General features: G+C 36.7%; 1 protein-coding gene across 3 annotated transcripts in view; it reads left to right on the top strand.

Moving 5' to 3' along the window:
- Positions 1 to 12,984, top strand: part of grm2a (glutamate receptor, metabotropic 2a) — a 90,341-nt gene that overhangs the window by 28,681 nt on the left and 48,676 nt on the right. For 2 of the 3 annotated variants that reach the window (XM_021476790.3, XM_005166117.6), the window contains exon 2: positions 665 to 1,366. In XM_021476790.3, coding sequence (XP_021332465.1) covers positions 836 to 1,366 — 531 coding nt within the window. In that variant the 5' untranslated portion in view covers positions 665 to 835. 3 annotated transcript variants of the gene reach the window in all.

Here is a 12,984-nt window from a genome sequence, read left to right as displayed (position 1 = left end):
TAGTAAAATATTATTTACTGTCAAAGATAAAATAAAGCAGTTATTAGAATGAGTTATTAAAACTATTTTGTTTAGAAATGTGTTGAAGAAAATCTTCTTTTTGTTAAACAGAAAATGGGGAAAAACAAACGGGGTCTAATAATTCAGGGAGGCTAATAATTCTGACTTCATAGGTTAAAATTAAAGATGAAGATTTACAAACTTAAAATGCTAATTTCCCAAGACTCCTAAGATAGGTCATCACTGCATCTATCACATTTCAGGGATGCAGAGAGAAAAATTGTACTTAATCTGGTTTTAAAAAAGTGAAGGAGATGTAAAACTTTACATTGGATTCATTTATGTCTGATTTATCAAAATTTTCTTTATTCGAAAATCGTGACAGTTTTTACTGACTTCCACTATGAGTCCACACAATGTTTAGCAAAACACAAAGGTTGGAAAGTCATGAAGGTAAATAGCTACATGATGGTAGTATTTTTATTTTTGCTTGAAGTAACAAACAAATAACATGAAAAAATGCATAGGACACATTTTATTGCAAGGTGAACACATCCCCAGCACATTCGTCACCTCTGTTGACTTTAATAAACAGACCTCAGGGCAATGGTGAATTTGCAGATTATGCATCATCTAATGCTCAATCTGTCTGTTTGATCCACAGATTGTGATCTTTTCTAACAAGCGGGAGATGGCGGAGATCCTCCAGTTTGCTTATGCCTGCTTACTCTCACACTCAACTGTCTGAAGTCTTACTCTAGCACTAGTCTAAGCATTCCTCCTTTCCAATAAGCGAAAGGACCAAAGACTGGCAAACAGGGATTGACCCTGTTAAATGCACCGATCTTTGCGCACCATGGCTCAGAGGTCAGCTCATTTTAGAGGTCACGGGCCCTCCTGGCCGCTTCACCTCACTCTGCTGCTGCTTCTGTTGGCCAGGACACCTCAAGCATTGGCAATTCCAGGGTACAACACTGACACCTCCAAGAAGGAGATCGTAATGGATGGAGATCTAGTGATCGGAGGCCTGTTCCCTGTTCATCATAAAGGGGAAGGAGCTCAGGACTGTGGCCGAATTAATACACAGAGAGGGATTCAGAGACTTGAGGCAATGCTGTTAGCTTTGGACAAGATCAATCAGGATGATCAGATTTTGCCCGGGGTGACGTTAGGTGCCCACATTCTGGACACTTGCTCCAAAGACACATACGCACTCGAGCAGTCACTTGAATTTGTGCGTGCTTCGCTTACGAAAGTGGACGATAGTGAGTACACGTGTCCGGATGGATCCTACGCCATCCACGATGACGTTCCGCTCGCAATATCAGGCGTGATTGGAGGATCCTACAGCGATGTATCCATACAGGTACTGATTTTTCGTCACTCAGTTTAATAAATACATATATATATATATATATATATATATATATATATTTTCCCAGTAGGTCTTCTTGATAATCAGATGTCATAAAGTCATAAATGTGCATGAGGGTTCATTTGCATGTATATTGCGTTTATCACACTGTGGCTGTCAATCAAACCAAGGCACAAGCCCGCAGTTTAGTTCAGTTAAAACTTTAATCAAATAAAAGCGTACTGTATGATGACAGATAAAGCTTCAACTGAAGAAAATGTATGCATATATAAAAACTAAAACAAATTAAGAATACATCGCCATTGTGACAACATATGCTAATACTCACAGCACAACCAAATACAGAAACATGACAAAAAAGTCCTCTTAATATTCACAATGCAACTAAATACAGAAAAGTGGTGCAAAAGTTAACAACACAGCCAAATACAGAAGATGCTGCAGGCAGGGGCATTGCTAGACCCCATTTACGGCATCAGTTGGCGTTTCTGTGTGGAGTTTGCATGTTCTCCCTGCGTTCGTGTGGGTTTCCTCCAGGTGCTGCGGTTTCCCCCACAGTCCAAAGACATCTTGTATAGGTGAATTGGGTAGGCTAAATTGTCCGTGGTGTATGAGTGTGAATGGGTGTGTATGGATGTTTCCCAGACATGGGTTGCAGCTGAAAGGGCGTCCGCTGCGTAAAACTTATGCTGGATAAGTTGGCTGTTATATATTAATGTATGTATATATATAAGCAATATCACATGAGTAGCAGTGCGATATGGCTGTATATCGGCACTGGTGGGAGGCGTGCACTGGCCCCGTTTACACTAGTGCGTTTTAACGGCGTTTTAACAGGGTTTTAGATTAAAAACGATCTGCGTCCACACTAGCGTTTCACCTAGCGCCTCTGAATATATCTCCGTCCACACTACGCCACCAAAAACGTATATCACGTGACCCTTCGTGCACTCATGTGCCTCGCTCTGCATTTGGTTATTGTTAGTCAACAAACACCAGTTGAACATTAAATGCGATGGCAAAGAAAGCAAGAGAGGTATTTTTTTGGACAGACGATGAGGTCGAGTTGTTACTAAACGTAACAAATGAATAACTGCACAATGGCTTCTAAAACAGACAATAGTGCAAACAACGCTCCCATTTCTGTGTCCATGTTGTTGTCTATAGTAAAGGCTGGTCTGCTGTCTTCCGGTAGCGTTAAAGCCATGTGTTATAGTCATGTGATTGGGACTTGACGAATAAGGGAAGGATACGCAATGACACAAAAGCCCCAATCAGGTAGCCAATCTCAGCAGTCCCGCTTCATTTTCAGATGTCTCCGTTTTTCCTCATCCACACTGAAAGGGAGCAGCAGCGTTTTAGAATGAAAACGGCCTCTACAGCATTATCAAAAAGCTCCGTTTTCGGCTCTCGAGAACTCCGGCGTAGTGTGGACGGATGGCGTAACCGTAGCAAAACTTATGCGTTTTAAAACGAAAACGCATTAGTGTAAACGGGGCCTTAGTGCCCCCACCAGTGCCGATATACAGCCATATCGCACTGCTACGAGTGTGATATTGCATTTATACAACAGTTTGACGGCATAGTTCATTCATTCATTTTCTTTTCGGCTTAGTCCCTTTATTAATCCGGGTTCGCCACAGCAGAATGAACCGCCAACTTATCCAGCAAGTTTTTACGCAGCGGGTGCACTTTTAGCCGCAACCCATCTCTGGGAAACATCCACACACACATTCACACACACACACACACACTCATAGACTACGGACAATTTAGCCTACCCAATTCACCTATACCACATGTCTTTTGGACAGTGGGGGAAACCGGAGCACCCAGAGGGAGAACATGCAAACAGCACACAGAAAAGCCAACTGAGCTGAGGTTCGAACCAGCGACCCAGCGACCTTCCTGCTGTGAGGCGACAGCACTACCTACTGCGCCACTGCCTCGCCTACGGCATAGTTGTGTATATAAAAACAAAATCAGACATGATTCCGGATTCAAATCATAAGCTGACAGTTAAACAGTTGAGCGTGCATCTTTTAAACTTTAGATCTGTAGTGTCTGCTTTTTGCTGGCTGTATGTGGGCGGAGTAATACACAAAGGGTAAAGAGGCTGTAGAAGTTCTGATATTGCAGAATATCGCACGGCTATCAGTCAATCAGATTTGAGAACCAGACAGAACTGTTGTATAAATGTATATATATATATATATATATATATATATATATATATATATATATATATATATATATATATATATATATATATATATATATATATATATATATATATATGTATATATATATATATATATATATATATATATATATATATATATATATATATATATATATATATATATATATTCTGTTTTCATTTCATTTGAACTTAAACTGATTCACTCATATATACAGTATATTGCTGCCACTTACTGGTGTAATAGCTGGTGTAAAAATTAAAAAGATTTACAATTTAAATTAAGGACATTTTCCCTTATTTTAACATAATTAGATATCATTAACAATCTCACTTCCATGGGCTCCTACTGTAGCATTTAGTCTAACAAATCTGCAGTCTTCTAATGAGGATAAAAGTGGTGGTGTCTGGCTACCTGTCATCCATATGCTCGAGCCATCCAATTTGCCACCAAGCGTGTGGCGTTTGCTGACACTTTCTGGGATGTCAGGATCAGACATGCTGCAGATGTTAGCTTTAAGAAATCCAGACAGTGACAGCTTGATCACACTCTCCACAGATCTGCACATCTAAATATATTAAAGAAAGAGAGCGGGAACGGTAATTGGAAGAAAATGTGTAATACGCATGATAAATTAATTAAATTGATGAACATTCCTGGAGTATGACTCTTCCTGTGCTAATGAAAATTCATCTACACTGTTTCATGGATGAATCAAATCAAGAGGCAGTCGCAGCGATTAAAATGATTTGAATTAATGTTTCGTTTCAAACTCGTTTTGCGATGTTATGTGGTCATCTTCACATGATGTTATAACAATAATTATATTCTTATAACAATTCTTATCCAAATAGTAAAATATAGAGCTATGGAATAAATTAACCCTTTAACGCATGAGTTTTAAATACTCCAGCTGACCCTCCTGCTCGACTTGTTTTGTGAGCATTGCTTAGAATCCAGTGCTTTATAAAGTTCCCTATGCAACATGTTGTTTATCATGTGACCCACCAGCCCCAATAATCTATGTATATATCGTATTTTGGATTTTTTTGCCCTTTTCTGTAAATATTGAAAATTTTCTTATTAAATAATGAAATATCTGATACTACTGAAATGTATATATATATTACATATATATATATATATATATATATATATATATATATATATATATATATATATATATATATATATATTCTGATACAACAGCTGTTTCACAAATATGTGATACATATATTTTGTCTTTTGAACAGCTTAATAATGATTTATTTATTTGTTATATGAAAACGTTAATGAAATACAATTAATGCATAATTTAATATATAATAAAAATACTTCTTGTTAACTTCCGATTGTAGCTGTATCGCTTCTAGGACAGATCTGAGCTGCTTTATTTATGTCATGTTATTCATAGTTTTCTTCTGGAGGAGGAATAGAGAAAATACTATATACACAGAAACAGTGTGAACAAAGTTCATTATCCAGTTATGTTGAAAAATAATTCTAATTGCCTTCTCTATAGACATCCGTGTGTATTTTACAAACCCTAAATGGCTTATAGTTACAGTATGTGTATGAATATGAATGTCTGAAATCTAAAATAGATGTTATTTGTTTGAAAGCACAAATAAGTTGTTATTTATGACAATTGCTGCACACCTTATCCTGTGCCTTAGTGGGCGCTGTCAGATTTGAATTTTAGCAGTTGATTATGTGCGCTCTGAACTTCCTAATCACACCAGTGTGATCGTATGCTTTAGGGACCAGATAAGACTGACATCGGTGTAATATTTATGCGTGAAAGGGTTAAAAGACTCAATGATTAGTTTACTTACTTATTTGGGGTCAGTTTTTTTCATGTTTTTTAAAGCAAATTGTTCTGTTTATCAAAGCAGCATTTATTAAATGTAAAAAAATACAATTGTTAAATATTTATAAAAAAATTAAATAACTTCTTGTATGTAGTTTTAAATTAAATTATTACTCCGTCATTATTGCCTTTATTACTAAAGCCATTATTAATAATAATAATAATAATAATAATAATAATTATTATTATTATTATTATTATTATTATTATCATTATTATTATTATTATTATTATTATTATTATTATTATTATTATTAGACTGATTTCTGACGGATCATGTGACTCTAAAGACTGGAGGGGTGAAGCTGAAGATTAATTTTTAAAGTCACTGTAATAAATTACTAAATTAAATGAAAAACTACTTTTGAACAGTTATTTTATTGTGCAATAACATTTAACTTATTTTACAATGTGTGAATAGAGAACGCGTCCTGTGAGAAATAAGATGCTGAATGAATTCTTCCCTGGTTCCTCCTGTTGGCCACATGACCTTCAAGCATTTTTAACATAAAATTATTTAAACATTACATAAAACTAATCTTAATATGAATTTCAGCAAATAAACACCCTTAATTTGTTCATGCCTTTATAAAGATTTTCATGGTAATGTTTGCTTTTACCGTCTCGTATAAGAAAACTCCTGAAACAAATAAGTTATGTTTTTTAACCTAAATAGCAACTCTATATAAAATGCTGAGCTTCCAACCTTCTTTATTCAGCCGCAATGACTTCTGCGACTTCTAGAGTGAGGGGTGCGCTTAAGTCCTTGATGTCAAGAACACACCAAGAACTTTCACGTGTCATCCGTTCTTTTGGTCATAGGTTTTGGAACTGAACTTTGGCAGTTGATGATGACGTTACACAAGAACACGAAGATGCAATATCACTGAAGAACACATATTGAGAAACAGCCATAAACTATGTTGCTTTCTGAGCTGTTGTGTTACTTTTCTAAGTGATTAGATGTATAAGTAAAAAAATACAACAAAACTCAACACTGGAGAGGTAGTAAAATATGGATTAGGCTTGTTTCTGTGGAACACTGTAAAATAATTCACAGGTGACTATTATAATCAAGAACGAGTCATTTTCAAAAAATGAAGAACAGAAATATATGCTTCTTGCCTTATTACAGTATAATTCTTGAATTGCTCTTGGCATCACAGGTAACGAGGTGCTCATTAGGCCCTACTGCAAACAGCAATAATAGCACATTTGACAATTTGAGCCTTGCTGAATTGAAATAACATGTTAATTATTTATCCCCCAACAGAAGAAATGTTGGCTGACGAATGCAGACTTTTAAATAACACATTAAAATCAGCGGCGGTCGGATCCTCACTGTGGTTGCAGTATATGAGTCACTCTTTGAGATGGAGAAATTTGTTCATTCTTAAGGTTTCGTGAGCATAATTACTGCAGTGTCCGCACAGGGACACGGAGTGCATTAATAATGCAGAAAAAACAGACAAGGAGGAAGAGAGAGTTGAGTGTGTTTTAGATTTGATGGTATCCCTATACAGAAAGTGCCTTCCTCTTCCTTTTTTGTTGCTTTCTTTTCCCCTAATAACTTTTTTTTTTACTAATCTTCCAGTTTTTAGCACACTTACATGTGTCTGTCCACTGCATGCTGTGAGAGAGAACTTCATGCAGTAGAGAGAGAAAGAGAGATGCTTTCTGGACTGAGACTTTTCTCAAAGCTCTCTGCTAAAAATGTCGCTGGGGATTCCCTGTTCCTCTGCTGTTTTCTCTTACTTAGAACAATAATTTGCTCTCAAAAGTGAAAATTCTGTTATTTAGTTGTTTTCACATGACGTCATTGATGTGCGAAATTCAGATGGAGGAGAGCAGGAAGTGATTCTACTACATAGGAATTGCTATCAGAACGTTAAAATGTTTCTGTTTCATGTTGTTCATAATCGTTTAAATCTGACAAATTAGAAATGCCAAACAGCTTTTATAGACTTCCAAATGTTTTTGCTCATAAAGAGGAGAAAGTTCAAGAAACTGGCTGAAAAACTGAAGAAAAGGCGGCATGTAATAAACATTTATTTTAGTCGTCCATGTGTACAAACTTTTTTGAACGCGATAATTCATTTGACAGCACCAATAAAGATTACATACAGGCCTAACTATGTGTAGTATATGTTAATGTGTTATATAAAAATGAGATACAAACACCAAAACACTAATACAAAATCCAGAAGAATATAATTAACGCACCCTGCCATGTTAACGCTGCAATGAAATCTCTGTCTTTACTGGCATTTTGGTGGAATAAACAATTGTAACGTTACACATTAAGATGAGCAGCAGCAGTGAATGTTTGTTGATGGTAAGTGCATCGACAGAACAAAAAAGAAATGCAGCCTTTGCGACAAAACTAGACGGTTATTATTATGGAGCACTTTCCCCCTTACAAAAATATTTATCCTTTGAAGTACGGATTTTCCCCTATGTCTCCCATTCAGTTTTTTTTTATTTTCTGCCCTTCATCTGAATTTCGCACGTGATTGCAAACAACCTATCTTGTGTCACTCAAAATATTACAATTTTATATGTTTTGTACATATACACTGTATCATAGGATGCTGTGATTAGAGGCTGTCTAGTACAAAACCACCAACATTTACCTACTCTTGAAATTTATTCAAGTTCAAGTTTTACTTTATTGTCATTCACATTTATACACAGAATGAAATTTCGTAGCATTGGCTCAACGGTTTCAATAAAAATTTCCCTAGACAATAAATTAATTTATTAAAAATCACATACACAGCAGCTGACTGATGGTCCTCATCGTCAGGCGGCTCTACAGTGCAAATAACAATAGTGCATTCAAATTTTGGACCCTTTAAGAGTTTAACAGTCTGATGACCAGTGGCAGAAAGCTTCTATGGAACCTATAACCTCCTCCCAGAAGCTAGTGGTAGGAACAGTCCCTGATAGGGCTGAGTTGCATCTTTGATTCCTGGCCCGGCACAAGCATCGCTTTGGTGCAATATCCTGAATGAAGGGAATATTGAAATGTTTTTGGTAGAATTGTTTTAGAAATTATTCAAATGATGTTTGACAAGCCCAAAATACAAACCATTAAATATCAAATCTATTATTTTTTCATACTTATCCTTTGAAAATATGCAATAAATTAGTGATAGTAAATTTGTTTGTAATCACAATGTAGAAAACACTAAGCAGCGTAACGGTTGTCAATTATAAATCTTTTTTGAGCACCACATCAGAATGTTATGATTTCTGAAGGATAATAATAAATTACTGAAGAAAAAAAATCATCTCTGGATCACAGCACATTTGAGAATGTATTTTAGTAAATATAAATAATACTAGCAAAAACATTCAAAATCTTAGTGGCAGTGTTTTTATTTGATATACCTGTGTATATAGGCATGTAGGCAGGGGGAGTTTGGGTGGTTTGAAAGACCCACCCCTCACCTACAAAAGTCCAGAATTTGTCCCATATGTGAGCTCATTTGTCCTATTTTGACTTCTATCTCATCATGAATAGTGAAAATAACCCATTGAAAAACGTTTTAAGGCCAAGTGGAATCCTCTTGGCTGTCGCTTCAGTGTGACTTCAGCTAATCAGTTATAACCAGTGAACACAACACAGTATCCAGTTGTCCAAGAAAACATAAAATCTGATGAAGTGAACTATTCTTTACCACTGTATTGTTTTTAAATAGAGAAAACATTTTACAAGTAACTTTTACTCTATATCTTGGAACAAAAAATGACCAATGAAAAGCTGTAAAGCACCAAAAACGACCAATATTAAAATGTATTTGAGTACTATTATTGCTATTGTTGTTATCCATGAATTTTTAAATGTATTTTTTTTGGTTATAATGACCATCCAACAATCTATTTTAGCTAAAATAGTGCTTAAAATGTCACTAAAATGCAGCATTTAAATCTTAAAATTAAATAGTAGCCTAAATGAGGTGTTTAACTGCAAAAAAGGTCCACTTCTATAGAACCACCCCTTTCACCAGTCTGGCTACAGGCCTGTAAAATAATCTATAAGTTATTGTTAGTTAATGTATTTATTAAATCGAACAAACAATTTATAATGCATTTATTATGGTAATAATTCACCATTGCTAATGTTAGTTAATGTTATGTCAAATAACAGTTCACTGCATTTACTAATGTAACAAGCACAACTTTGGGTTTTAATAATGCATTAGTAAATGTTGAACTATGCTTAATTAATACTTTACAAGATTATTCTTTGTTTGTTAATGTTAGTAAATGAATTAACTAATGGACCAATATTTTAAAGTGTCACCAGTACATTTTTAGGACACGCACTGACAGACATTTTTCCCCAGATTACATAAGATGTGTTAAATGTCTTCCTGCTTTAAACCTCTCTTCACTCCCTCTCGTGAACTGAAAGCCAGCCAGTTCCTCGATTCAGAATTTTTCAAAACCATTTTCCTTGCATTTTATTCATGACATGCTCCTTCTTTATAACACTTGGGATTTGGGTTACGGTAAGAGGGAATAAAAAAAATCCATTATCCAGCGCGTGTTCCCGAAATGCTCTTGAACGCTTTCTCATGTCACACTTATGAGCTGATAACCATGCATCCGTCCATGAATTTTTAAGCTGTAATTTTTTTTTACTCAGGCAAGTGTATGGCTGGGAAATGAGAGCGGGCTTGTAAAGGTGAGACTTGCTTGACAGCGGCATGAACTCTTTGGTAGCTGCGTGGAGTCGACTGAAGCAGGCGGGAGGTTGCTTTAGGCTTTTAGAGCTTCTCCACTCTCCTTTATTGGCATTTTCTCCCGTGGAGCGATAAGAATGGTAGGCTTTGACAGAGCAGACGCAAAGCTAAAGAAGCTTTTAGGGCTTGAGCGTGAGAAAGAGAGCGAGAGAGAGCGAGAGCGAGAGAGTCTGATAAACGAGATGTAATTTTGGTTGAGGTTGGTATTTGGGGCCTTTCTCATAAAAAGTGCATGTCCTTGCCTGGCAGCTATTTATGAAGGTGGTGTTGTAAAGTGTCTGGTCCAAAGCACAGCCCCAACCCCCTAAATCTGAAACATATATCATCCGCTTGACAGTACATCAAAGCTGAAGGCATGTAGACTGGTTTACAATGCTGTTCCAGAGATAGCGTATACACAGAGACTATACGCATGATCTGTTTCTGGTGTAACTGAGACAAGTGATGACAGAAATATGCAGTGATTCCTACTAATTAAAGGCCTTAAAATCTCGAAATAAACATGCATTCAGTTCATTAATGTTAATATTTTGAAAAGCGAGACTAATGACTGTAGTCTTTCATGCTCCGCGTATTCCATGCTCCAAAATTTCCTGCCTTGTTGTGAAAGAAAAAAAGGCATCTTTAAGTGGTAGTCGATTCATAAGTCATGCTTTTGCTTGTTCTAACTTGGACTGTCCTTCGTAAATTTTTGCACTGAAATATTGATTGCTTTGTGTCCTCTTTACTCATTTTAACACGTTTTTTGTTTTGTCGTGTTTGATGACATTTTTATGATAAGATTTATGAAATCTTTCATGCCATCTAGAATAGTTTTCTTGTATGAATATGTACAGTAAATTTTAATCAGAAACTTTTTATTTGCTTTTTTATTTTTTGTCCTTCAATATTGGTAACTTTCTTTTTTTTTTTAATTAAATAAAATAAAAAAGACATTTTAAACAAAAAGCTGAGAACAAAGGTTTTTTCTTAAAAGCTTGTTGGGATATACACCCACGGCCTCTTTATTAGGTACACCTGTCCAACTGCTTGTTAATGCAAATTTCCTAGTCAGCCAATCACATGGCAGCAACTCAATGCATTTAGGCATGTAGACATGGTCAAGACGATCTGCTGCAGTTTAAACCAAGCATCAGAATGGAGAGGAAAGGTGATTTAAGTAACTTTGAACATGGCATGGTCTGAGTATTTCAGAAACTGCTGATTTACTGGTATTTCCATGCCAAACCATCTCTACAGGATTACAAAGAATGACCTGAATAAGAGAAAATATCCAGTGAGCAGCAACTCAAATATCCACTCGTTACAACCGAGGTATGCAGAAGAGCATCTCTGAACACACAACACATCAAACCTTGAGGCGAATGGGCTACAGCAGCAGAAGACCAATGCCAGCTAAGAACAAGAAACTGAGGCTTCAATTCACACAGGATCACCAAAATTAGACAACAGAAGATTTGAAAAACGTTGCCTGGTCTGATGATTCTCAATTCCTGCTGCAACATTCAGGTGCTAGGGTCAGAAGTTGATGTCAACAATATGAAAGCATGGATCTATCCTGCCTTGTATCAACAGTTTAAGTTGTTGTTGGGGGTGTAATGATTTGGGGGATAGTTTCTTGGCACACTTTGGGCCCATTACATTAGTACCAATTGAGCATTGTGTTAACGGCACAGCCTACCTGAGTGATGTTGCTGACCATGTCCATCTCTTTATGACCACAATATACTACCCATCTTCTGATGGCTACTTTCAGTAGGATAACACGCCATGTCAAAAAGCGTGAATCATCTTGGACTGGTTTCTTAACATGACAATGAGTTTACTCTACTCAAATGGCATCCACAATCACCAGGCCTCAATCCAATAGAGCACCTTTGGGATGTGGTGAAATGGGAGATTCACATACTGTAATGGATGTGCAGCCACAAATCTACAGCAACTGCGTGATGCTATCATGTCAATATGGACCAAAATCTATGAGGAATATTTCCAGTACCTTGTTAAATCTGACACGAATGATTAAGGTAGTTCTGATGCAGTGGCGTAGCGCAAAATGCGGAGGCCCCCCTGCAGGGATCACCCACGGGGCCCCCAGTTGAAGGCGGGGGGGCGGGGAAAGGGGGGGGGGGGGTGGGGGGGGATACACATAGATATACACATATACACGTCTATGATCGGGTGTTTTCCTGGATGTTAGTGCATTTTTTTTAATGATGAAAATTTTTATTTGACATCACTTTTCTACATTGATGGATCACTTATCGCACGGGCATTCCTGACAAAAAGCTTGTGTTTGTGTGTATGGAAATGTACTATTCACTCTCCCTGTTAAATTTGATCTAATCATGTGCTGAAATACAGCTCCTCTCCTGCTTTCACTGCTCATACTGACGGAGGGAGCGATTTGTTTGTGAATGAATCTCCGTTATGAACGACTCGTTCACTAGCCGACAATAATACAAGTTTCTGGCACCACAGTATCTCTTTGTCATATTTCTTTGGCATTGTTTGCTGATTTATTCAACAAACCTAGCATAAACCGAGTGTTTAGTGCGAGTTAGTGCTACTTTGCCTTATGGTGAATGCAGTAAGTGACTATAGCTATTATTATCAATAACGTGACCTGTTTAGCACAAATTTCAAAACATACAAAAACGTAAAAAACTTAATCCTATGAAATGTTCTGCCTTTGTGCTTTGTTTTCTTTGTTTTCTCGTTACTACACTCGTAGACGGCGCTTAAGTCGAGCATCTTCACGTAGTAACACTGTCTTGACTAGTGCGG

Source organism: Danio rerio, chromosome 6 (assembly GCF_049306965.1).
Source record: "Danio rerio strain Tuebingen ecotype United States chromosome 6, GRCz12tu, whole genome shotgun sequence".
NCBI classification, from domain to species: Eukaryota; Metazoa; Chordata; class Actinopteri; order Cypriniformes; family Danionidae; genus Danio; species Danio rerio.
This window is presented reverse-complemented; position numbering and strand designations above follow the sequence as displayed.